The following is a 27,183-nucleotide window of genomic DNA, read 5'->3' as shown; positions in this document are numbered from 1 at the left end:
CCCACCGAATAAAATCCCACTGAAATTTAGATAGGAAATAATCTACAACAGAAAAAAAACCCGAAAAAAAACCCACGCAAATAAACCCCCACAGAAATGAACCCTCACTTGACTATTGAAGAACTACAGATTCAGCGTGTTTGACCCTGCCTCGCTGCTCATGGGCCATATCTTAGCGGCCCGTAGGAATTTGATATCGAACTGAACTACCACAACCAGACAAACTATTACGAACAAAAGTCAATTTTGAAATGGGGGTTTATTTCCTTGGGAGCTTCTTTCCGCGGTGGTTTATCTCCTTGGGGGTTTATTTACTATCTAAAATTTGGTGTTTTTTCTATGTGGCGTTCATTTCGTAGAGGTTCGAATGTTTAATTTTAGGTTTTGTTTATTCACAATCAAAATTCTGAAAGCAGAACGTCCGTACATGATTGTTTTGACGATAAATAATTGAACGGCAAAACATTTGGTTTTAAAGTTCATGGTTAACGATGAAAACTAAATCAGCGGTATATCTTGCGAATTGACTCACTGGTCGAGAAATTGGCATAGTTGAATTTGGACCCACACAATCGTGCATTTATACAAAATCCTTACTAAAAATTTTAGCGTTGATCAATAGAAAAATTGCTGCAGAAATCTCCTAAAATTTTTTTATAGTTTCGTTAATGAAAGAATGAAAGCATTATTTAAAAAATCAAAAACAGAAATTGTACATACTGAGCTGGTTTTACTGCTTTGCAATATTACGAGTAAGAAATCGATTGCGAACCGCTGAACCATGTGAGCAAATATTTAATTCTGAACCTGGTTGACGGCGAACAGAAATTGTTTTAATCAGAATAAGTTGGCGAAAGTTTAACCGTACCTAACGCCAGGCCAATATTAAAAACAACACCATTTATTCATGTGATTTGCGAAAAACTTCAGAGCTAAACATTTACAGGGAATGCCAGTGCTGAGGAATTGTAATCACAATCAAACCATCTGTTTAAATATACCTGAGTGCATAATAACCAGGTGTCTTAATAGCGGGATTTAGATCTCTGCAAGTCTTGGCTCAGGTGTGAACAAGATTAGTTAAACTAATATCAGTACTGGGCAGATTTGATTGCACGCCTAATTCCAGTACTGATTCCGAACTATGATTACGTCGCTTTTTGCACTCATTAGACGTTTGCAAGTTTTGGTCAAGATTTTGTTGTCTAAATCCAAGTTTTATTTGACATTTGGGTTCGGTATGGAAATATCATAAGTATTACTTTTGGAATATTGAAAAAAAACAAAAGCTTTTTCAGGTATTGAACACTTGAAATAAAAAATTGAGTTATCCGATTCATTTTAATGGCTTTTATGGCATGCAAACTTGGAAAGAACATGATAGTAGCATCCCAACTGTTGCGAGGACGCATTTGTGCGTAAAATATACGACGCACAATTTTCACTTTATGCTTTGAAGCAGTAAGCTACAATTTTGTTTCCCTCTTTTTAACATTTCCCTAAAAACTTCAAGCCTGTAGCTCTCTGATGGGAAAATTGGGAAAAATGGTGACTGCGCATTTACATTCCCTCTGTTAAATTCCCCCTTTTCGCTCCCTCTGCGCGGGCTAAAATTTAGGTAGCTTTATAAATGCTCCGTTTTGTGCAACATTGCTCAATATTTCGTTCAGACGGGTGCTGTTAAATGCAAAAAATAAGATAGCGTGTTGTGTGTATGTGTATGTAAGAGGCATTTTATTTTTGTTTTGTTAAATATTCCACATTTTTGATATCGCTAAATTACACAGGAAAATTGTGTTACATTTAAAATATTCGGCGTTTTGCAGCAATTTTTTGGGTGCTTTATATTTCAATGCTTGTAAGCTTTTCGGTTGATAATTTGTGATCAGATCCTAAGTTGTGATTATCAATCTAGTTCTGATCAATATAACGATTACTGCTGATCAATAAATTGAACTTGCTTTTCATTTATTTTTCATTGCTTCATTGCAGATTTATTGCGTTCTATGCGTTTGAGTTGTAAAACTTGAAAAAAAGGATTAAGTTGCTCAGCAATTTTATAATATAGAACGGATATTTCATATGCTTATTTCGTACGTGGGGGGGGGGGGGGGGGGGGTACTCAAGTTATTTTCAGTCAATGTCTTGCAGTAATATAAATTGATTATTGTTTTTTGACAAGCTGACATAATATAATTTATAACCCCTTATTACTTGTAAATTAATTTTCGCTACTCTTTACAATTTTCAGATTTATTTCGCTACTCTTACAAAATTTCGCGAAAGAAATCAATGCAAAATATAATATACCAAACCTGCTTTTGAATTAGTACAGCATGGGATTTATAATGTTTGGTACAGGTATTTTTAAATTAAATTTTAATTTAAGTTAACTAGTGAAATAATGATAATTAGTTGCTGGCAGCCACATTGCGATGGATGTGGAGGAAACAAAATTTCCTGAGAAAAAAAATCGCGACAGCTTTTATTCATATATAGGCATCTGGGTGACAGCAACATTTATTTTGAATTGATTCTGTTGTTCATTTCACGATGATTAAATTAACTTTGAATTACTATTTAGAATTGGATCTTTTCAACAATTGCCCCCCCTCCCCCCTTGGTACCTAGTAGAAATCGCCACCCCCCTTTTGTGCTATACTTTTACCACAATCCCAGACCTTAGTGCCATAGTATTTCAGTACTGAAACATTGTATTCCAATGTATATCGTCGGCCCAGTACTGTTTCAGTGTATCCTAAGAGTATGTTGCTACCTCATTATGTGCAGTCTATTCGCATAGATAATTTTTTTTCTGAAAATAGACTGTACATTCCTGGTTTTGATTCCCATGATGTTCATAGCAAAATCATAGAAAATTGTGAAAATTTCAAAAAAAATTTGAAATTTTGGGCGATGCACTTTTTAAGCATGATGATGCCTTATAATCTTAAAACGTTGCAAGTAACGTATTAAGTTTAGCAAAAAAAACTTATGAGACTCAGGTCCGGGACATTAGTTGGCCTACAATTTAGATAGCCGAATAATAGTTTAAGCGCGATTGCGGGCCGCTGTTCATGGCCATGCCTCTCATGCGCTGTGGGATGTAATCCGGAAATTGCGGGTCGGTTATCGCGGCGAAGCCAGTCGGAAATTCTTTTCGCTTTGTATTCCAATTCGGCTAATTGCCCTAGCATGGCGCACTTTATTCTATCCAGTTTAACACAGTATGAGCATACACGGAAAGTTTAGTCGTCTCTGATTGGTTAATAAATCGCTCGCTTAAATTCTATTCAAGAATAGGCCCCCCTTTTGCAAAAGGGGGGCAATTGTTGAAAGGATCCTCAGAATTTTTGAACTGCATGACTGTTTCATAATCTAATGAAACAATTAATTTTTGTCGTAGGTAGCGTGTCGAATCGGCGATAGTGCTGATAACTGAAAGTTTTTATGAGTATCTGCGAGCGGAAATTACAAATTCAGTGAGGGATAACAAAAATGGCTCAAATTAGTTTAGTTTTGCTGGTTAAATTCAATTGTTCCGCTTATGACTAATTCATATCAAGATCAATGACCTGTCGAGGCATGGCCGTGGCCAACACGGGACCACTGCCCGGACCCTAGTCCCATGGTATCTCAGTACTGAAACAATGTATTCCAATTGTGTATCGTCGGCCCAGTACTGTATCAGTGTATCTTAAGAGTATTTTGCCACTCATAATGTTGCAGGATAAGTCCATAGATACGTTTTTTCTGAAAATAGACCGTGCATTCTTGGTTTTGATTCCCTTGATGTTCATAGCAAAATCATAATAAAATTTGAAAATTTCGAAAAAAATTTGAATTTTTGGGCGATGCACTTTTTGAGCATGACGATGAGATTACTATATTAAAACATTGAAAATAACGTTTTATCATTACAAAAACACCCGCCCAAAACCAGTAAATACACGCCGAGTGCCCTGGAACCCTGACGATTTTAGATTTTTTTGGGTTTTATTTCAGATTGTAATGGAATTTGTATGTATTATAGTTTTCAGCCTAACGAAAATAGATACAGTACTGGACCGACGATATACAACTGGAATACAATGTTTCAGTAGTGAAATACCATGGGAATAGGGTCCGGGATGAACTCCTGATATAGAACTGAAGGAAAAATAAATGAACATTTCCCATATGTCGATATGTCGGGGGGGGGGGGGGTGATATGTCTAGGGGGTGGGGAAAAAATTAAGACCTCCGATTTATTCCCCCCCTCGACATATCACCCCCACCCCCCCACCCATGTACTGGGTCGACTCAATTCATCATGTAAAAGGACTCAAATTCTATTGCGACCGTATCCATAGGTTTGGTGACCGCCGGCGACTGCTGTGATGTGTCTATACCTTCGGAAGGTTCGATGTTTGACGGGATTCGGAGCACGTGAAGACTCGGAGAGATGACAAATGTTCATTTATTATCCTGTAGATAGTAATTGCCAAAAATATTCTGATAATATTAGGGGGAGAGAGGTGGAGAGACGTGTGGGGGTGGGGGGGGGGTAACGTACTGGGGGGATAACGTACATTGTACTGGGGGTGGGGGGGGGGGGGGGTGGAACGTACAACGTACTGGGGGGGGGGAGTAGTAAAGGGAGGGGGTATATTAAAAACCAGTGAGTGCTAAAAGACCCTTTGGAAATGTGAGGAGCGGTCACCATTGCCAAGTTATTTCGCATTGTACTTGCTTGCCCAAATGAAATAGTCTATAATTTTCAGATTTTTAAACGAAAAATTTCAGAGAAAGTGAAAGATGCAAAGACCAAGTCGGAGAACTTGAAAGTATAATTAGATTTTTTTCTCATTATAGTAGTCTCGTTTTTTGAATAAAAAAGTTTTCAATGATGAGTCATATTCAAAGAACAATTTCGTACATCTATGTTTGGATAATTTTGCTAATGAAGTCTATAATACTCAGATTTTTAAACGAGAATTTTCAGAGAAAGTGAAAGATGCACAGACCAAGTCGGAGGACCTGAAAGTATAATTAGATTTTTTTCTCAGTGTATTAGTCTCGTTTTTGAATAAAAAATTTCTCAATGATTTCAATTCTTTTACGACAATTAATTTTTTCAGAATGTTGAGCAAAAAAGTTAATTGGTCTGTGTTAGCGCAGTGTGATTTCTTCGCCGTGGAAAGATTTGTTCAGTCTAGTGGAAGGGAAGCCATGCGCACAGTGAACCCTCTCCGGGCATCAATATTTGACAGAAAGCTGTTCAAAAAGCCCATATGGAACGAAACATATCAAGCAATTTGCAAAGCTTATAGTGCGTCTATAAGTCTACATCCAGAGTTTTCTATTGTGCCCCACAAATTTGGTCGTTACCGATTATTATATACTGGCGAGAAATTCATCAGGCCATCAACAATTTTGAGGCGTGTCCCTGTTGGTTTTATAAGGGCTGTTCCCGACGGTGTCGTTACAGACTTATCTGTCATGTCCTCTGAAAGAAATGGCGAACAGTTGCTGCTCCTAGGACCTTTGAGATTTGTAAATTCCGACTGCAACCCAAATTGTTCGTACGATTTTTCAAGTCAGATGAGAATTGTTGAGCTGAAAGTTGAAAGAAGATTATTACCTGGTGACGAAATTTCCCTTAAATATGGACCTGACTTCTTTGAGTATGATGAATGTAAAAGTCGACCATGTTGGTTACAGAAAATAGGAGAAAACTATGAGTATGTGTTTGAATATTTGTTAGATGATCTTCTGCTTGATTTAAGTCAAGAAGTTGTACAACAGCTTAATCAGGAATCAATTGTGAGTAACACTGCTACAATTGTGAGTAACACTGCGAGCTTCGAATTGACAAGCAGTCAGTGCGGGGCTACGAGATCAAAAAAAAGAAGAATTTGCGGCCGAGAGTTGGTTGGAGAGCTTTGGTTTCCAGCACAAGGTGCAGATGGATTCTCAGAAAATCTTCCGGGCCATAGAGTACCAAGCTCAGCTTTCCACCCCTCCACACCTCTCAATGATTCCGTTTCTGTTTCATCAGTGATAAATTCAGACGATTGCTTAACGAGTCCGTCCACCTCCACAAGTAAACACGGAAGCACAAATCTTGATGAAACGCTAGATCCAATTCTCTTGCGTGTTTCATCACCACTTCTTTTATGCAGTAATCAACCTCCCGCTCCCCCAGTCTCATCCATAGCTGAGAGCGTTAAAACGTATGTACACATCAAAGGTAACGAGAACTTTTCTCCAAAATTGTTCGAAGGAAGTGATGTCAATCTTACTGATGCAACGGCATTGGCAGAGATTTTCTGTTCTCGTTTTCATTTATCCGACGAATGCTCGGTTTCACTTTTTCCTTAATCAGTAATATTCTACCTCCCGGAAACGTTTTTCCTTCAGGCTACTCACATGTACTGAAAATGAAGAAAAATTTTAATGATAAAATTCTCTCGTTGGAAACAGGCGAAAAATTTTCGATGTGTATTCTTCGATTCCGTTTTCAACTTATAGACATATTGAGACGAAACCTCAATCAAATATTCAATTCCTCTGAGTACAGAAAACGTAATCCGCACAATGATCTCAATTTTTCGATAGCACCACCTGTTAAAGTAATCCCAGCTCATAGAATAGACATTAATGTAAACCTTTTCACAGAGGGCGTGAATATTAAAAAATCCACCCTGAAAAAAAAATTTGGCCTATTTGGCTCCAGGTCACAGATTTGCCTCCTATATTGCGAATGGCCAAAAAAATACAGTCCTTGCAGGTTTGATAGTTGGATCGGGTTTACCTGACTGGGAATTAATAACGCCAAATCTTCGAGGTGAGCTTATTACTCCAATTGAGCTTTTCGTAAACGAGAACCTTAGTCCGTCCGTTGCATTTGACGTTAACCTTCTTGTAGCTGATCTTGGAGCAAAGTCTCATTTACTTAACATGTTTAAGTTCAATGGATTTTATGGGTGCCGTTACTGCACAGCGAAGGGAAAGACAATAGGAAAGACGCATTCATATTTTCCATTCAGCCAGACAGGTGAAGTACGGGAACACGTCCTAAACAATATCTTTGTTGAAATTGCTGAAAACCATGGAATTCAAAAACTCGACAACATCGTAGGAGTTAAGGATAGAAGTGCCTTCGACTGTTTGATCAAAAATTTGCCTTTGAGTGCACCGACTGACTATATGCACTGTGTGTTGCTTGGAGTTTTTCCCGAGACTCTTAAATTATGTTTCAAATCTTTATCTGGAATGGAGAGGAATCGAGTAAAGACAATTATTAAGAATCTATCTTGTCCTCGTGAAATGATCGCATACTCGAGGAAAATCCGGCCTCTGGACGAGATGGGGCAATTCAAAGCCAATGAACATTTGAACTGGCTGTTATACCTGAGCCCACTAATTTTCCACGAAAGAATATGCCAAAAAATGTATACAAGTTTAATTTCTTTAGTTTTTGGAATTAGACATCTGTTGGAGTTAAGTTCTCCTGAAAAAATTTCTGTTGCTAAGCTGTTGCTGGACAGTTTTTGCGAAAATATTGCAAAAATTCACCGAAATGAGAGAATTGAGACCATAAACGTCTATTCGCTGACACACTTAGCAGATCAAGTTCGACGATTTGGGCCGTTGTTCACTTTCTCCGCTATGAGCTTCGAAGCTGCCAATCGGACCCTAGGCGAAGTGTTCACTGGTTCTGCTTCCGAATGTTCAGTCATCTGCAGACGAGTTCTAGAGCGACACCGACTTGCACACATTGCAATCCTGAATTCTAAACTTGAACCACTCTTCAACAAATTTTCCGGCAAACAAGAACAAAATAAAACTTGCTTCGCTTCCGAAACTATTGAGACAGATGCTGTGAAGCAGGAGAGGAGGCAATATCCTAACGGAGTAATTTTTAATCGGCAAATTTTGAACAATGTGGATTTCGACTCAACATCTTTTGGCAGCTCAAAATTAGGCAACTGTTACGTATTTTTTATGGAAGATGACCGGGAAGTTTTTGGCGAGATACAGTACTTTATAAAGATTCCTTCTCTGGGTCCAATTGATGAAGTTCTGGCGAACATGCGTCTCCATGCAACTTTAGAGGAAGTTGGCCGGGTTAAAGGTTTCATTTATCATGTTGCTCGAACTTGCATGGAAAGTCTTGTGCCTTTGCAGAAGCTAAGAAAAGTGTTCCGATATCAAAAAAACTCAGATGCGGACAATGATGATGCATCGTGGATGGTTAAACTCTGTTCTATCTTCGAGCACTCGTAGAAATAATTGACAAAAAACTGCCGAGTTTTCTCTGCGAATTTATCTTTGTTTTAATTCAAGTACTCATTTAAGCTGAATGCTTCATAATAAACTGGTTTTTTAATAGCCGCACAGCGATAGCTGAGGCTATTATTGGTCTTTTCCTTTTTCTTTCTTTCAAGATTTTTGTTACAACCATATGACGTCAATATAACTTCAAATCTGCCTGTTGTTTATTGGTTGATGCAGTTTCAACTGAATTGCGTATGTGACGTCATTTTTCACTCGTGGAGCGATTTCGTTGTTCATTTGCGTGATTAAAGTTTTGTTCGCACGTGACCTAACTCACTCTCAAAAATGACTCCCTCTCTGGAATTGACTTTTTTACTCTAATTTAAAGAGAAGGTCAAGTGACTTTGTGTCACTCTAATTGAAGGTTCTTTGAGGGCAGCTAATAGAAGGAGCAATAAGTTATACAATTCCTAATAGAAATAGGGCACCTTAGAGTTTAATAAAAAAAATTTTTGGGTCTCTTTCTATCTTTTTGGAACTGCAGATCTACGAAGCTATAGCGGCTGTTTTCTGGCAGTCTGCCAGCTATTTTGTATGATTTGGTTACATCACAATATTGCTAAAAGTGTCTTCCGTTGAAACGATTTCAATTTTTTTACTTTTAAAATTTTTCAGAATCCTCCTTCAATGTTAACCGACAAACGTATATGAGTACTCCCAAAAAATGGCACAGGAGGATTCTTTAAAACTTTACAAGTACAACAATTGAAGTGGTTTCATCGGATAACATTTTTTTAGGAATATTGTCAGCTGTTATTATAGAAGCCAATTTAAATGGGTCTAAAGTTTTCATAATATATTTTTATTGTGACGGGAGAATCTCAACGTTTTTGTAGAAAATTCGCCCAACATGTCTGGAATGAGCTTCCTTATTCTGTCCATGTCTTGATAAACTATAATTTAAGAGCGATTGCTACTAAAATTGAAGATTTAAGTGTATTTGTTAAGTATGTTATATTTACTGCTTGTTTTTATGATGAGAAAAGTTATTTTATAGGTAACTGTTTTTTCGGTTTTAGATGAGTTTCCTCATAATAGGGGACTCAAATCCTCGCGCTTCCTTGCCTTTAATTCGGCAAGATGTTCTTAAACAAGCCTACGGGTAATTATTTGATTTTAGTTAGTCTGAGTTTGAACTGGCTTCTTTTTAATTAAAAGTTTGTTTTTGCAGTCCAACAGTCCAAAGTTCTCGGAAAAAAGAAGACGGAGGTCCGCTGATCTAATAGATCTGGCTGGCACAACCAGAACTTTCTTACAAGTGTTTGCCATTGTGGGAGATAACGATGTCAACACCCTGCCAGTCGTCGATATTTATGAAAACTATAGAAAGTTTGAGGAACTAATTTGGCCAACATATGTCCGATTTTGCGGACATTTCAAGAGGAAGGATTTAAATCCGAAAGTTGTCGAGCAAAACAATTTGTTGTGGAGCAAAACAATTTGTACTTGTTTTATACTTGTTTTCAAATTTGTACTTTTTTCAATTTGTACTTGTTTGTTGTTCGGCCTTAAGTACAAAAGTCCCAAAATGATAAAAAAAAACAAGGATTTTGGTAATCGCCAGGGCTTTCATTTCCACCCTTATGGTGAAGGATATCGTCATTTGAGCGCTTTAATCTTGTCTGTCTTGAAAGACTTCTCGAACTTCTGGTGAGATTGTTGTAAAATGGTCTCCCGATCGCTTGATAATAAAACTGCTTTTGCAATGTATTTTCCAAGTTGAAACGTTTTGTCTTGTGTTCAAAAATGAAAAAAAACCGGCCGCCTAAAGGACATTTATTGAAAAAAGAGCTGGATAGACAGTATATTTTTAACGTTCTAGTATTGAAAACTAATTACATTTTTAGGCAGCTGGTTTTTGTTTGCTGAGAAGTGACTATTTTCTGTCATTGTCCTACTAGGTGTGGCGTTAATGATCAGCCTTTGAATAACATGCCAAAGTATAAAATCATTCTTTTCTTCTTGTTCGTTGTTCAATTTTTTCAGAACAATGAGAAACAGCCCAGGCTGACTGGAACACTTGATCAGCATCTTTCATGAGGTAAACAATACTTCTGTTTTTAGTGTGATTTTTCTTCGCATTACGGTCTGAGCAGAGGCCAAAGTCTGCTCATAAGTTGCCCAAAAATCTGACCACAGAGCATTAACTGACATTGATAGCTTCTCGGTGGCGATAACAACCGTGTGGTAATATTCATTATTTGACTAAACTTTCATTAATCAACACCTGTTGCAAAAATAGCAGTTAAATAGACTGCCTGTGTAATAAATTTTAATGCCCGGTTGACACGAACAGATCCGAAAAAATATCACATACCTTTGAAAATGTATTTTCCCACCAAAATTTAGTGTTTTAAAAAAGCCTCTAATGACGTTATTTGAAGTACCCTCCCATTTAGGCAACCCCCCCCCCCCATGATATCCTTTTATCTTGTTCTCTGTCGTTTTTCTTTTTACTTCAGGAGAAAGGAACGTTTTCTGACGCTACTGGGCGTGTTTTGACAACGACGCATTTTGGCCCGTCTCTCCAAGATGTTCTACGTGTTCAGGATCCCCTCAAATCGCTGACCTGCGGAAGGTGTGACATCGTCACAGTAGTCGCTGACGGTCGTCAAAGGTCTGGATTATGTCACGAAAATTCAGAAAAGTTCACTGGAACTTGCCAAAAGTGTGTTGGAGCATGATCCGGACAGTATTCAGCAAGATAACTCGCGAAGAATGTTGAACAAAGAATATACTGAAACTGCAAATTTAAATGTAATTTGTTATTTCCAGATAATTTTGGGGTGAATTCATTTGTACAATTCACTTTTTCCTGCCCTTTTTTCAAAATTTTTTCAGATCCGTAAGAGTAGGCTGATTTTTTCTCTGTCCTTTTTTTCTCAGTCTGTGAGATTCGCTGATAAGGTTTTTTACAGAACGAAAAAGTGCACTGCGCATGATAAATTAAGTCTGGTCTTTTCGTCTGTTCAGAGACTTTTCAGAGATGCAAATTTTTTTGTCTGATTTTTTGTCTTGACATAGCAAAAAGTGACATGATCAGACTATGGCAATTATAAAAATACAGAATTGAGATTTCATGATTCAGTGCTGGTTTACTATGGTACTATGATCCGGGTGTTCTGAAACCTAGTGGGTTAAACTTTGTTATTATAATCTGTTGAGCACCATTGTAATTTCTGATTAACCAATCACAGTAATTTGAGATGAAATATCTACTCTCATGGCTACTCTTTTTTTCTCCATAAGTGTTTATTGTTTTTTTCGATCTGAATATTTTCGGCTAAGTGCGCTTAATCTCGCAATGCGCATATCTCTTTAAACATAATTAATCGGCCTCGTATGTATTTAGATTAACAAAAAATCAGAATTAAATTCACTTTTTTAGCTCAACAATTTTATGACACCAACTATCGTCGAAAAACAAAGTCAAGGAAAAAATGCTTTTCATTTGCACGTCAAAGCAATTGGTTTTTATTGCTGATTAAAAGTGCAGTTAAGAGATATGGAGGAAATTTTAGGAAAATTATTCATAGCTAATTGATTTCGAGACATTCTAACTATTTTTTCTTCATAACGTTAACTATCATCGCCTATTCGGAAAAAAAACTAACAAACGTTACGCAATCTACGTCAGTTTTTGCTGCAACATAAATTTGAAATAAAACTGAATAGGAGGCAATTAAGGCCATTCAAACTGTTTTTTTTTTTGTAACACTATGATGTAGAACTGATCATGTTGTGTTAATTTATCAGAACTCTTTCAAAATCATTCTCCGAAAACTATCAACCCAATATTGACATCTTGATAACTTCCCAAGAAGCCTCAGTATTTGTTTAAATTCTTTATTATTCATTGTCACGCGAATTGTATTTTTCAGTTTAAAAGACCAATTTTCACGAGCATTTTTCGTACTGACGAAATTTATCGTCTATAAACAACTGATAAATCAATGTCTCTGTTATTAGCTCAGGAATCGTAACTCTGATTATGAATAGAGAATATGAACGGTCACATATAATGTTTTAAAGTTCAGCACACTATTCCGGTTCCTCGAAAGTTTAATAAAGATCATGTTTTTTCCGAATTTCAAAATGCTCTTCAAAATTTAGTTCGAAAGAAAATGTTTTTTTTCCGCGGTTCCTTTTTGAAACAAACATTCAGGTGATGAGAGAGAGTTTTTGCAAAAAAAAATGTAGCCAGTCGAACTTTTTTATGCGCGAAGATCAAAGTCCAACAAGTGCAAAGCTGAAAATAGTTTTTTTTTCTAGTTATTAGTTTTTGCTATTAGTTTTTTCAAAAAAAAAAATGTAGCCAGTCGAACTTTTTTAAGCGCGAAGATCAAAGTCCAACAAATGCAAAGCTGAAAATAGTTTTTTTTCTAGTTATTAGTTTTTGCTATTAGTTTTTGCAAAAAAAATGTAGCCAATCAAACTTTTTTAAGCGCGAAGATCACAGTCCAACAAATGCAAAGCTGAAATTAGTTTTTTTTCTAGTTATTAGTTTTTGCTATTTGTTTTTGCTAAAAAAAATGTAGCCAATCAAACTTTTTTAAGCGCGAAGATCAAAGTCCAGCAAATGCAAAGCTGAAATTAGTTTTTTTTCTAGTTATTAGTTTTTGCTATTAGTTTTTGCTAAAAAAATGTAGCCAATCAAACTTTTTTAAGCGCGAAGATCAAAGTCCAGCAAATGCAAAGCTGAAAATAGTTTTTTTTCTATTTCAAGACTTTAAAGGAGCAGCATGATGTTTGTACTGCTACACACACATGAAGTGCGTACAGCCGCATCAAAGGGATTTTGTTCATAAAACATTAATTTGGTAACTGCTGGTATAGTACCATCTTTGCTCACTTCAACCTCAAATATCCAGATATTCCAGACGGCACTAAACACGTTTGGCCTTTGAAGTTGCAAATTATCAAAAGCGAGATTAATTCCGCTCAGACCGATTATATAAACCGTATGTGAACAACTTACACAATCGTTTAAAACTCTTTTTCGGCCGCTGGAAATTAAGCCGAATCTAATTTATTTTTTGCTGTCGGCGGCGTCCGTTCCATAGTTAAAATTCGGCCCGCTAGAAATAAAAAATGCCTACTTCGGAAAGTTTTTTACGAGAAAAATGGTCAATTAACCTCTTCTTTTTGACAGGTCATTTAAAGGAGAAGGAAGAGGGGGCCCTGGGAGGTGGGGGTGGGGGGGGGGGCATTGTTGTAGGCTAAATGGGCTGTCGGCTAGTGATCTTAGGACTGGTATCCTTCTTTAACCTCCACTAAACTGTATTTAACTGTTAGAATGTATGTTGTAGCAGCGGCCATATATGAAGTAAAAATAAACAGGTATACCTTTTCTAACGTGGGGGGTGAGATTAGAGAATGTGTTAGTTGAGTTTGAAAAGATTAGAGTTGACAACAATACAAAAACCGAAAAGCTCCAGAAGCACTTGAACTTGCGTTGATTGTGTTCAGCCTCCAACTTACAAAAGTCCCATGTAACCAGTTATTTTGTATTTATTTTAAACAGCTCCCTTTTATTAATTCACTCTTATATTTCACTTACCTGGTTATTAAATTTGGCAACCAAAAATAGACTCAAGACAGTGATTTACAGTCCCACTTAATTTCTCGGTATTAGTTCAAAATCGTAGCCGTAATGCAAAATTTCAGTTAACCTTGAAAATTTCGAAATCGCTTAAAACTCTTTAGCTGACTTAACTCGGCGAGTATTAAATGTCAATTTGTCATCATGAATCTGTGCTCATTATGTTTACCTGAAATTTTATTATTTGGATTTATCTGCAGCGTCAAATCATTGTTTGCAAAAGGTAAGAAAATCGTTAAGTGTGATTTTGGATGACCCATATTTTTAATCAAAACCTGAAATTGAGAAGCAGAACATTTTTTCAAACTTAGAAATCAAGGGAAAATTTGAGACCACCAGAAGCCGAACCAGAAACAAATGAAATATTATTTCTCAAAACAGATTTCCTGAGAAAATTTGTTTTGAGAAGTATTATTATTATCAAATTAAATACTAAACGTTAGGAAATTTAGAAACTAGAGGTTAAAGAAAGGGGCATAATTGTTCCGACACCTCTTGAGGGGGGGGGAGGCTCTATGTACTCAAATGGGTTTTTTTGTTCAGACAATTTTGACCGATCGATATATTCATCGTAGAGAGTTGAGACTGGTATCATTAGAAAACTTGTCCAGCGTAGAATATGGAATTAAAAAGATTTTTTTTATTTCCGTTTTTTTACAGGGAGTTATCGAGGTTTAAACGTTTGAGAAAATTGAGCGAGTTCCGTTTATTTTATTCACATTTTCCGGAATTTTTGATTAAAATTTCGCCATTTTGCTATAATTTGTTGAATTTTCAAAAGAAAGTGTTGTTGAATTTATTTTCAAAGACAAAAATATACTGTCGGCCATTTTGATTTATTTTTTTGTCAAAAACTCTCACTAAATATTTCAAAATTCAGACTTTTTCATCAAAAACAGCACGAAATAAGTTTCTTTAGTCCACTTTGATTAAATTTGAAGGAAGTACACACCCAAACACCACTGATACAATCTTTGTAGACTCAAAAAGGGGGCTATTTCTACATTTTGGCCGATGGCTTTTGTGACTTTGAAAACAATTGTTTTATAAAACAAAAAAAACACTTTTTGTTTTTGCAATTTTGTTCCTTTTATTGTCTTTTTGTTACTTAGTTTCGTTAATTTCAGGCCAAATACGACAAAAAAAGGTGTCAAGGGGACTGGTCTCACAAAATTTGATGTTTTTAAAGAATTCGTTATGACTTTACTGGTTTCGACACGGGTTTTTCACAAAAAAATGTAAATTAATTTTTTTACTTTTTTTTCATATTTGAAGTTCTTTTTGTAGACGTAGGATATATTCTGGGTAATTGCAGGTCTGGAGGGCTCCTTTAAAAAAATAAATGAACCTATTTAATTGTTTCATTTTGTAATTCATGGCTTTCAAGTCTTTGGATTTTTTTCGGAAAACAAGTGTTACTTAATTCTGCCTGTTTTTTCTTTTTTTTTGTCTACTTGTTACCTGGTTTTATTAAAAAGAGGTCACATAATACAATATTAGTTTTCGAAGAAGGTGCAATGGAATATATTTTGAGAGCCATAGTGTGGCTTTACGGCTTCGAAAGCGTTTTCTTGCAAAATTTAACTGTAAATTTAAATATAAACGGCATAAATTATTTGATGCAATTAATGTTTGTTGTTTTTGTTTGATTTTGTTGTTTGTCTTGACTCAATTTCTTAATATTGGCATATCTCATGAATCTAATGCATCATTTTTTACTCGACTAAGTTATTTGCTTTGGAGGCTATCTTTTCGTTCATACACCAATTTTTAAAAAAAAAATACTTGAATTTTTGGGGTTTTCTATCTGTTTTGCATTTGGTAGACATTTATGCCAAAATTGTGGATGAGCGGGGTCGGAACCTTGTGTGCGATTACGCATTACCGAGCCTTCTTGTCTTTTATTTATCTTGTTAGCGCTTAATCTTAATTTTTTTTCTAACTGTTCTTAATCGATTATCTAATCTTAATATTTTGACATTTCTCAATAATAGCCACTGCCCAACAAAATTCTAATCGAAATTTAAGTTTTTAATATGACGAAATCAACACTCGTATGAAATCAAGCAAAAACACATATATCACCGAGAATTCATTTGCATTTCCAGTAAAGCACGAGTTCCATAGATTCAGTTTTGCCCTAGTGGTTCCACAAAATGTACATTAACGCATGTGTATAAGGGCATAAGGTTGGCACCAGGGCTACAAAGGGACAACTCTCTTGATTTCAAAACCATGCAATGTCATTTTCACCAAATTTACAAAACAGCGCGAAAAGGTTTATTTTTCGGGGCGCTTGAATTAGATCACATTGAAAGATGCCACAAATTCCTTGGTTTGAGCCACCCAATAAATAGTTATTTGAACCATGTTTTGCAATTCACACTTTTTGCTAACAAAAAACAAAAATATAGGACACATTTACGTTATGAAAGATTAAAACGTGTTTGCAAGTAACAACCTTTGGAATATGCATAAATGCACATAACCATCGCATGAGCAATTACCAGGCACAAATAGGATGCATTTTATGATGAATTTTTTGTGCAGAATTTTGTGTTATTTCTCATGTTTCTTCTAATGGCCGTTAGATGATTTTTTTGTTCCGACCCCTCTTGAGGGGGGAGGGACTATATGCTCAAATGAGTTTTTTGTTCAGTCAATTTTGACCGATCGATATAATCATCGTAGAAAGTTCTGAGTGGTATCATTGAAGAGCCCGTCCAGCGTAGAATATGGAGTTAAAAAGATTTGTTTGAATTTTGTTCTCTAGAGCGAGTTATCGTGGTTTAAATTTTTGTGAATATTAGACTGATGTGCGTTATTTTTTTTCATATTCTCCGGAAACTTGCCTAAAATTTAATCACTTTTGCAAAAATATGTAAAAATTGTTAACAATTGTACTATTGATTTTATTTTCAAGACAAAATAATATTGTTGACTATTTTTATTCAATTTTTTTGGCTATCATTTAGGCTAAACGTTTCAAGAATCAGTATTTTTCATAAATTATTGACCAATATAAGCTCATTTGGTTCACTTTGATCAATTGAGCCGGAGGTACACGCCCAGAATCAACTGTCACAATCTTTGTAAACTGCAAAGGAACTAGTCCTACTTCCAATTCCATTAAAGTAGTCTGGAATTAAAATTTTGCGGTTTTTGCTAAGTTTACGATTATCAAAACCACTGCATTTTCTTGATTTTTTAACTATCAAGTTATTTAGTTCCATAATATTCGAAACAATAGAGTGTTCTTAATGGACGAACAGAAATAGCAGGACTGGTTTTGATACTACTAGACTTCACAATTCTTTTTTGATTTTTAGGCATTGGCCCAATTTTCACGATTTTTTCTCGTTTTTGTCCCATTAATGCACTATTGAACATATAAAAGTCTTTTAAAGCATAAAAAATTGTTTTAACATCTTCGACACCTCTTTCTCGAAGAATTTAAATGAACTTTTTACATTTATCATTAACTATCGTTTTCACTTTGTCTTTTTAGTCGTATGGAACTTCCTGGATAATGACAGGTCTCGTTGGCTCTTTTATGGACGATTAAATGAGCCTAGATTTTGATTTGAGTAGATAGCTGATGGCTTCCATGACTTTGTTGTTTTCAAAAACACAATTGTTTAAAAACACTTTTTATCTTCGCTTTTTGTTTCTTTTTGTGACCTAGTCTCGTTATTTGCTGGTCACATGTGACATTAATGTTGTCGAGGGAAGGTGCAATTGCACAAAATCTAACGCTTTTATACAAGTCGTTTTGAATTTGCTGCTTTCGACACAGGTCTTTCTCTGTAAACTATTTTCCTTGGTTTTTGTCTATTTCTGACGTTTTTTTTGTAGACGTAAGACATATTATGAAGCCTTACAGGTCTCAACTTCTTCTTTTGTGAGAACAAATAAGCCTATTTAAAAATTTCATTTTCGTAGCAATTGGCTTTCATGAAATTGAAATTTTTTGTTTTCGAAAAATACAAAACTTTTATCTAATTTTGCTCTTTTTCTCTTTTTTTGTCAACTTGTTACCTATCCTCATTGACGGGAGGTCGCATACCACATATTTGGCGTTCGCGGAAGGCTCAATAGTACATATTTTGAGCGGCAAAATGTGGTTTTACGGCATCGACAGCGTTTTCATGTCAAATTCATCAATCTAATGCGACATTTTTTTTCCCGCTGAGTTATTTGCGTTGAAGGCGACCTTGCTGTTCATACACATTTTTTTGAAAAATACTTGAATTTTTTGAGGGGTTTTCTATCTGTTCCTCATTTGGTAAACATTTACGCCAAAAATACGAATGATCGGGTTCGGAACTATATCTGCGAACGCACATTACCGAGCCTCCTTGTCATGTAAAGAGTCAAGCTTAACAAAACTAACTGAAGGAACAAAACTACACAAGATCTGACAAAAACTCAGACAAAGAAACAATTACGGATCCATCTGTTCGCACTTGGTTAGTGGGTGCATAATTTTTTCACCCCCTCCAGACCCCCCACTTGTCATATTTTTGCCTAATGATTTATTATGAAACGGCACGTGCTCTGTATCTGGGGGTAAAAACGAGAAAAGATCCACAACTACATATATTTAATTGTGTGTATGCGTGTGTGTGTATGCGCGCGCGCGCGCGCGTGTGTGTGTGTGTGTGTGTGTGTGTGTGTGAGAGAGAGAGAGAGAGAGGGGTGGGGGATTGTTATAAATGTGTATATATGAGGTTGGAAGTGTGTGGGGTGTGCAAATCAAAATTGACTCGTGATCTTTTCGGTTTGTGCCCCCCTACAAGCTTGATGGGTGCATATTATTTGCACCCCCCCCCCCCGACGGACGTGCCACATTACTCAATGATTTAATATGTAATGACTGGTGCTCTGTTTCTGGGGAGTGTGTAACGTGCCGGGGGGGGGGGGTAAACGAAAAATATCCTTCATTTTGTGCAAGGGTTATTTTGCTCAGGTTTAATCTCCTCGGGCTGGGTCAAAGGCTATTTATGCAATATATTACAGCTATGTCCGGCAACGGCCTTAGATTTGTTGAATCTATTCTGTTTCCGCCATGCTCACTAAGCTGGGGGGGGGGGGGGGGCAAAACAGAATAGATCCGATTTGTTAATTTGCTGCAGGTAAATCGTTCAATTGGACTGCCAACCCAGAGCCCCCCAATTTAGCAGACTACTTTTACAACCCTCCGGAGTCCTACGAGCCCCACGCGGCCATCGGGGGCATCCAGTGCTATAGGAGGAAATGTAGGCTAGAAGCGGCCAATTTAGGTTCTTGTCCTGGTTACTATGACAACAGGGTTAGAGGGAACTTCTGTGTGGTGAAGTACGAGTATGGCTACCTCATGTTTGATGGAGTGTTCTCTGTCTTCGATGTGACCAGTGCTTGTTTTGACAAGGTTAGCCAACAGATAGCCAGCCATTGTTTAAGAAATATGGGTATATTTGTTAGTCGCAAGGGGGCATGATTTCTGCACGCCACCAATATTGCTAGGGGGCCTAATTGGCGCAACTACTGTTAAAATAGAACATTACTGGATTCGATCCAGCACCCTGTGATATATCGAGAAGTAGCGAACTTATCAACTTAAGTTAAAACTTCGATATATAAAGAAAACTTTCTTACCTGATGTTTGTGAAGTGAAATTGAATAATGGCTTCTAATTTGAACCGAATCGTCGATTCAAATTTGTTCATACCACAAGTTTATCAATGTACATAAACCATAAATTTGTGAGATAGATTCGACCTTCCCACCACCAAACACAATCAGTAACCAACTCTCCGACCCTCCCAGTAGATAGCAACGACATGTTCTCAGGTACGGAGAACAATGTGTTAAGTGCAAAAAACTGCACTAGTACTTGCCATATACGGCCAGGGGGAAAACTTGTTCACAACTAAGGTGTAAATTAACACATATCAGTTTGTCTATATCTAGACGGATCTGTAAATTTTCATGCTGATAAGGATTATAAATACCTGTGAAATTTTGTACATTTAGGCCATTTTGAATTCAATTATTAAAATAATAAAATTCTTGTTACTCGTGCTCGAGACCACGACAATGGTGTCCAGACCACCAAACGACCGACAAACCTTGGATCTGCAGAATGCTGAATCCTGTACTGCGTGGATCACGTCTTTTGTGGCGAAATGTCGCGCAGAGAAGAAAGAAGATAAAGTCAACAACGACGGTACGATCGTGGACCTACAGGTAACAAATCTCTTTCTTAGAATATGCGGCCAGGACGCACTTCTTAAACTTAGGAGCCGTATGAGCCCTAAAAAATTGTTAGACACTCCTTTTAAAGAGATCAGACTAGCTGTTCAAAACTATATTTCACCTAAGGAGAGAGTAGTAACGGCAGAAAGGGCTAAATTTCTGTCCGTTGTCCAAGGCGTTGGAGAATCTAACGACGATTTTTCTAGTGCGCCTCAGAGAAGAAGCACGTTATTGTGACTTCGAAAACCTTATAACAGTAACCAACCCTGAGGAGGAGTTGGTGAAAATAAAATTTATCTCAGGTTTAAGAGACCCTGAGGCGAAATTAAGACTATTAGACGGCATTAAAACTAAGCCAACGATGTCTCTGTCTGAAATGACAGAAAGCTTACAATTCAGAAGTCAAGCAATGGCTTTTGCGAGTTCCTCAACAGGTAATAGACCATTTGTAATAAAAAAGGAAGTGGGATACAACTTCAAAAAGACCTTCAGAAAACCTAGTGAAAAGTTCACTGGTAATAAAGGCAATGGTAACTTGTGTAATAGATTCGGAGGTAAGCCACACAGCAGCAAGCCGTGTCCGGCCTTGAATAAGAATTGTAACACCTGTGGAAAGGTGGGGCACTTTTCATAAATGTGCAGAAGTAAAACCCAGCTTAAGTCAGGTAATCTGACCAGCACAACAAGTTCTGCGAGGAAGAGGGCAAGTTGCCTGGTCAAACATCATCCGAAATGAAGATGGGAATGTACTATACACGGGAAAACGTGTTTAACATGTCTGTGACATGGGAGTACATTACAGTAAAAGACCATAAAATAAAAATGCAAGTTTATACCGGTGCTGATAGCACCGTGATATCATCCTTAATCTGGACTGAGCTTGGTAAACCTCAGTTAAATGGGAAAGTCAGACATCTTGAGGCCTATGATGGTCATCAACTCACGCTTCTGGGATTACTAACATGTGATGTTGAGTGGAACGGAAGCAAGTATAGGCAACAACAACTAGCAGTTGAGCAATCCAACAAAAAATTTGGGCTACATGGGAGAGACATACTACCCCAAGAAGGCATCAATGCAGTGAGTGATGAAAGACTACCTGCAGTCAAAGGATACAGAGCCCGTGTGAAACTCATACCGGGATCACAGCCAATGTTCTGCAAAGCCAGAAAGATACCTCCACCTCTCCAAGACAGGGTCAAAGTGAAGCTTGAGACAATGGTACAACAGGGCATCCTGGAGCCAGTACAACCTGGTGGGTTCACAAATGCATCACCAGTAGTGTGGCAGCGGAAGAAAAATGGAGCTCTGAGACTATGCGTGGACCTCAAAGTTCACATAAATGGCAAAGTTATGGACGAGGACTATCCAATCCCAGACATGGAGACCATTTTCCATAATCTCCATGGGGCCTCTTACTTTGGAAAAATTGACTTATCAGATGCATACTTTCAAATTGAGCTGGACGAGGATGCAAAAGAAATATGCACAACCAACACATCGCAAGGATTGTTCAAGATGTGCAGGCTTCCTCAGGGCCTAAGGAACTCTTCATCAATCTTCCAGAATTTCATTGAGTCAACTCTCAAAGGAATCAAGGGTGTGATCATATTCCAAGACGACGTTCTGGTATATGGAACAACAAAGGATCAATACGAGAAATGAATGCTTGCAGTCAAGAGTCGGCTACGTGAAAAAAATATCACCATCAATGAGAAGAAATCCAACTCAAAACAAGTTTCAAGCGTAAGTTTTCTTGGTTACTCTGTTTCCAAAGAAGGAATAGCACCCGATCCTAAACATGTTGAGAAAATCAAAAATGCAAAACACCTATCAAATATGAAACAACTCGAGTCTTTTGTCGGCTTAGCAAATTTTTAAGGTCAAATGATACCGGATTTTGAAACTAAAATGCTACCCCTAAACGAAATTCGAAAAGAAGAATTTAGATGGGACAAGGAAGAGCAAAATGCTTTTGAAAACATCAAAAACGAGTTATGTGCTAGCCCTCTTGTACAGCCTTACAGCTTGACGAAGGAAGCAACCGTGACAACAGACGCCTCAGAGGAAGCTACAGGCGGGGTACTCTCACAAGAAGGACGTCCTGCGATCTACGTAGCGAGGAAGTTGTCACAAGCCGAACAAAATTACTCCAATATTGAGTGAGAGGCACTTGCAATCGTCTTTGTGGTCACAAGTTTGAAACAATTCCTACTCGGAAGAAGGTTCACTCTACAGACTGACCACAAACCTCTCAATTATCTCTTCGCCCCAGACGAAGAAATTCCGAAAACAGCATCAGCAAGAATTCTAAGATGGGTGATAGCGCTGACGGGATTTGACTTCGAATTGAAGTATACACCCGGAGAACAGATCCCCCACGCTGATGCTCTGAGCAGACTAGACTTTGATGATGACGATGATAATGATCGAGTCTGCTTTGCTCGTGACAATATCTACTTCGTCCAATCCGACCTGGTGACCCAGTCAGACATCAAAACTGAGCTGGGATCGAATCGACTCTTTCAAGATGTCATCAAACGAATAAAAAGCGGCATCTGGAAACAGTGCTCAGAAGCAGAGAAAGGATTTGAACAACAGAAAGACGCCTTGACCATTCACAATGGAATCATCTTTTGAGGAGTTGTGCCTTTCATTCCACCCAAATTAAGACCCATGGTGATGGCCAAAGCTCATGAGACTCACCCAGCAAAAATGCAACTGAAACAGCAGTTCGAATGATGGCTTGGTGGCCCGGCATCAGTCAAGATGTTCTTCGATATGTTAGTAAATGTAAGGAAAGCCAAGAAAAGAGGCCTAGCCTGGGGAAAACAGTATCTACTTGGCCGGAAGCTGAAGTTTGGGAGAGACTCCCCATGGACTGGGGCTATGTTAAGGATAGAAGCCTTCCCTGCGGGAAATAGAACCTCACAACCAGTGAAGGTGTACTTAAGTCAAATCTTTGCAAGATTTGGGATACCAAGAACATTAGTATCAGACAATGGTCCTGAGTTTGTGAGCAGTGACCTAAAGAAATGGTGTGAATCACTTGGGATTAAAAAGATGGAATCTCCCATCTACCATCCAAGAGCAAATGGGATTGCTGAACGGGCGGTCCAAACAGTGAAACGGGCTATTCAAGCCTGGAGTGCAAATCTGAATGTGTCATTTGGCGCTTTCCTTCAGCGGGCTTTGATGACACATCGGAACACTTCCAAGACGCGGGGCAAAACTCCTGTAGAACAGCTACTGGGACGCAAAATAAGACTTCCAGCAGTCACTGATTTTGATCTGTGTGAACGAGTCCTCTTCAAACCGACGAACAGTTCACCACCGATTCCAGCTACTTTCATTATCCGTAAAGGAATGAACACTTCGTTCATCCAGCCGGAGAATTCAAACAAGAGAGTTCTTGTTAGTGACAACCAAATTGCACTGTTGGAATCTGACGACATCAAGACTGAATCTACTGACTCACAGTCTGAGAGCAGTAGGGACGACATAGACGTGGCATCACCCAACTCTACTGAAGAAACCTCAGTAGTTGAAGGGGAACAACCTTCAGTGGCCACCAGAACTTCGAGCAGAATTAAAAACAACCAGAAAGATTTGGAGAAGCTATTGCTACAAAGTTGCTTAAAAAAGGAGGGAGGATGTGATATATCGAGCGAACTTATCAACTTAAGTTAAAACTTCGATATATATAAAGAAAACCTTCTTACATGATGTTTGGTGAAGTGATATTGAATAATGGCTTCTAATTTGAACCGAATCGTCGATTCAAATTTGTTCATACCACAAGTATATCAATGTACATAAACCATAAATTTGTGAGATAGATTCGACCTTCCCACCACCAAACACGATCAGTAACCAACTCTCCGACCCTCCCAGTAGATAGCAATGACATGTTCTCAGGTAGGGAGAACAATGTGTTAAGTGCAAAAAACTGCACTAGTACTTGCCATATACGGCAAGGGGAAAAACTTGTTCACAACTAAGGTGTAAATTAACACATTTCAATTTGTCTATATCTAGACGGATCTGTAAATTTTCATGCTGATAAGGATTATAAATACCTGTGAAATTTTGTACATTTAGGCCATTTTGAATTCAATTATTAAAATAATAAAATTCTCGTTACTCGTGCTCGAGACCACGACACACCCTTTCATAAACAGTTCTATCTTCTTCATCAGGGCTTCATCTTTTGCGAAGTATACGATGAATAAGTAGAGCTTCTTGTCAAGCTATGTCAAGCTTATCTTATGCGCAAATTAGGGTAAATTTTTTCTGAAGTCTCTTTCTGCTCCAATATCTGTGGGGAATTGAGGGTGCTAAAGGGGCACATAGGGAAAAGATTTCAAGGTTTTTCATTTTTTTTTCACTTCAAAATCGTTTTATTTTTTATAAGGTCTGCTCCATGAAAGAGCCTCTTATCAAGTCTTACATCATAAAATGAACTAGAATAGGGTAAAGTCTAAGACGATATGGAATGTTCATTTCAGACCCTAATGTGTAAAAGTGGTTTTATTTAACTCAGAACTATTTATCTCTAAATTTCTGAAAAGAAATTTTTGACTTGTGAATCCATTTGACTTGGAATTACACATTGACCAAATCTGGGCTAAGACTTCTAATTAGAATCGCCCAGTACTATAAAATAAGGCTGATTTTGCAATTAGTTTTATCCAGTTATCGATATAGACTTGAAGATAGGACAAGCATGTCAAACTTCATCGAAGGGAAATTCTTCCCCTTTAAAAAGCATCCGAAATACTTTTATGTAGTTCTTTGTTGCTTATTATAATAATGCTTATATGAAATAATGCTTATTTTACATTCGGGGAAATTCCATTTTCAACTTCTCGTAATTCAAAACATTATTTTGTTCCTTCTAACTCTTTTGTTTTTAATTTTTTTTACAAATATTTCTGTACTCAGCAACATGATAACAGTTAGCTCACATTTTGATCCCGAGACAGTGGTCACGTGACAGTCCATAATCGCCTTTAGGTTGCTATCTCTTGGATTATCTCAATTTGGTTTCCCGATGAAAACACATTGGGATCTATTTCTGTCCCCCCCCCCCCCCCCCAAGTGTTCTTTATGACCCCCAGTTACAAATTATATAATGTTATATAGCGCGTTACCATGTAGGTAAAAAGCACATGCGTTTGGGGGTCATAAAAGATTTAGGCTCACTAAGCGGGGGGGGGAAACAGAATAGATCCCAACATTGATTTATATCAAGTTTGATCATTCAGAAAAAAATCATTATTAAAGATTTTTGTCCAGATACAGATCGAATTCAAGTCTGTTGTCAATTCAGGTGAAAGCGTGTCACGTGAGCTACTGCAACACAAACGAGTTCTACCAGGACAGTAACGGCTGGTGTAGATGTGAAGACAGACAGTGTATATTAAGAATGCTCCTACAGCCCCCCAACTTCATAGATGATGGATCCCAGCTGTACTACAGGACCAACCTGAACCACTTCAATGCCGAGTCTGGAGAGTGCAGTGAGTTCTGTGCAAAACGAGAGTTGGAATCAATTGTGACGTCATCAAACAGTGACGTCTAAATTACACGGAAGAAAATTTACTGAAGTTTTTTGGGGAACAAAATTGACCATACTTCAAACAGATGCCAAAACATAACAATTGAACTTGACCTTGAAAGACAAAACACATAGCGTTCACATCATATTTTTGATTTTAGCTTAGTAAATGTTCAAAATAATATTGTTCAGTGACAGATTGCTCTTTTATATTTATATTTTTACTTTGCCGCCAAAACGCAAAACGTTATAGCCGAGTGGCGTGATAGCCGAGAGGTAAGGTGTGTGTTCCACACGCCAATGATTGTGAATTCAATCCCCTGCCTCCGTGAAGCTGTCTGTGTAAGGATGAGCTCTTATTTAACCATAGCTTCAGGTTGACCATAGCCTGACCAATGTTGGCTGCAATGATGGTACCACGTGAAAGTTTCAGACGCAAAAAAATGTGGCCATAGTTGCCAAAAAGGAGCAAAACTGCTCATACAAAAAAGAACAGTATGAAATGCGGGGAATAATAAGAAAAAGGGCAGCTGAAAACAGGCCGAAGTCGCCTAATGATGTTCACCTGCGATTACGCAGGAAGCAAAATTTTTATTATTATAAAACCGATTTGGGTTATGATATAATGGTCAATATATCTTAACCCAAATCGGCGAATTTGTCAATATGACTTTTTAGAGCGTTGAGCGTTTCGATTCCTAAAGTTAGTTGCACTCAATGTAATGACAGACACAACAGCAGAAAAAATCCTGAAGTTCAACCGTTCAATCAAAATCTGTTTTGGTAAGTTTTCTTCAATAAAAAATTAGCCATTTTGTCAAACTAAATTTGAACCAGACGGTCTGCGCGATATTGTGCTTAGCATACAACGTTGCAAGATAGTCCATGAAAAAAGGGAAAAAATTAAGCCATTGTTGCGCAAGATGAAATTAGAAAAAAGAGTGCAATAAAAACGCCAAATGAGTGTAATCAAGTCTCAAACGAAGTTTATTGAATATAATTGGACGATATTGATATCTTGTATGTAAGCTTTTTGGCAACATTTCTTTTATTTTTACAGTTTTTACGCATTGATTTTGTAAAGTTTTACTTTTTTCTCTATTCTTCAATTTGCATCCTCAAGGTTGAGTGATTAAATCAATCACTTCTGATTCATTTTCTGCTTTCCAATCTCAGGTTTCCAATTCCATAAAACTACTTCTGTATAATAAGCAGCTCTAACGATAATAAGCCGATTAACGAGAATTTTGAGAGTGATAGAAATCAGCCCAGTTTGAAGAAAGAACTGTTTTTCGAAGAGCATCAATATCGCATTGTTTTCTCTCAAACTTTTCCTTTAAACCCAAAATTCCAAGAGAAATCCCAAGCAGACCTAAATAACCAAGAAAAGCAAAAAAGAGAAATTCAGAAGATCCAAAAATCTAAAACTTCGCCAGACAAAGAATCATTCTCTTCAAACGAA

The 27,183-nt window shown here is 37.4% G+C and overlaps 2 protein-coding genes across 7 annotated transcripts in view; one reads left to right on the top strand and one right to left on the bottom strand.

Annotated features, from left to right (window-relative positions):
* LOC142340504 (uncharacterized) overlaps window positions 1-169 on the bottom strand; it is a 38,858-nt gene extending 38,689 nt beyond the window's left edge. Inside the window, exon 1 of the mRNA XM_075391079.1 lies at window positions 151-169. Within this exon, the coding sequence (XP_075247194.1) occupies window positions 151-169 (19 nt within the window). The remainder of the gene's footprint in view (window positions 1-150) is intronic.
* A 1,462-nt stretch (window positions 170-1,631) lies between these two features.
* On the top strand, window positions 1,632-25,937 carry LOC142340270 (uncharacterized). Of its 6 annotated transcripts, none has more exons than XM_075390843.1 (4): window positions 1,632-1,858; window positions 13,792-14,147; window positions 19,060-19,334; window positions 25,494-25,937. In XM_075390843.1, exons 2-4 carry the CDS (start codon window positions 14,069-14,071, stop codon window positions 25,743-25,745), a joined length of 606 nt encoding a protein of 201 aa, XP_075246958.1. In that variant the 5' UTR covers window positions 1,632-1,858; window positions 13,792-14,068; the 3' UTR covers window positions 25,746-25,937. The 6 variants fall into 6 exon arrangements, with proteins under 6 accessions (XP_075246958.1, XP_075246959.1, XP_075246956.1 ...); XM_075390844.1 differs by having other exon boundaries at window positions 13,764-14,147; XM_075390841.1 differs by having other exon boundaries at window positions 13,761-14,147.
* The last annotated feature ends 1,246 nt before the right edge of the window (window positions 25,938-27,183 follow it).

This window comes from Convolutriloba macropyga, chromosome 5 (genome assembly GCF_964194025.1).
Source record: "Convolutriloba macropyga chromosome 5, txConMacr16.3, whole genome shotgun sequence".
NCBI lineage: Eukaryota > Metazoa > Xenacoelomorpha > Acoela > Convolutidae > Convolutriloba > Convolutriloba macropyga.
The sequence above is the reverse complement of the archived record's forward strand: the minus strand, read 5'-3'. Positions and strand labels throughout refer to the sequence as shown.

Excerpts from the sequence above, each read along its gene's own strand:
- LOC142340270 (XM_075390843.1), top strand. The coding sequence starts at position 14,069 with ATGAATCTGTGCTCATTATGTTTACCTGAAATTTTATTATTTGGATTT. Across the intron at positions 14,148-19,059 it reads CAAATCATTGTTTGCAAAAG|GTAAATCGTTCAATTGGACT; the intron begins GTAAGAAAATCG and ends AATTTGCTGCAG. Across the intron at positions 19,335-25,493 it reads CCAGTGCTTGTTTTGACAAG|GTGAAAGCGTGTCACGTGAG; the intron begins GTTAGCCAACAG and ends TTGTCAATTCAG.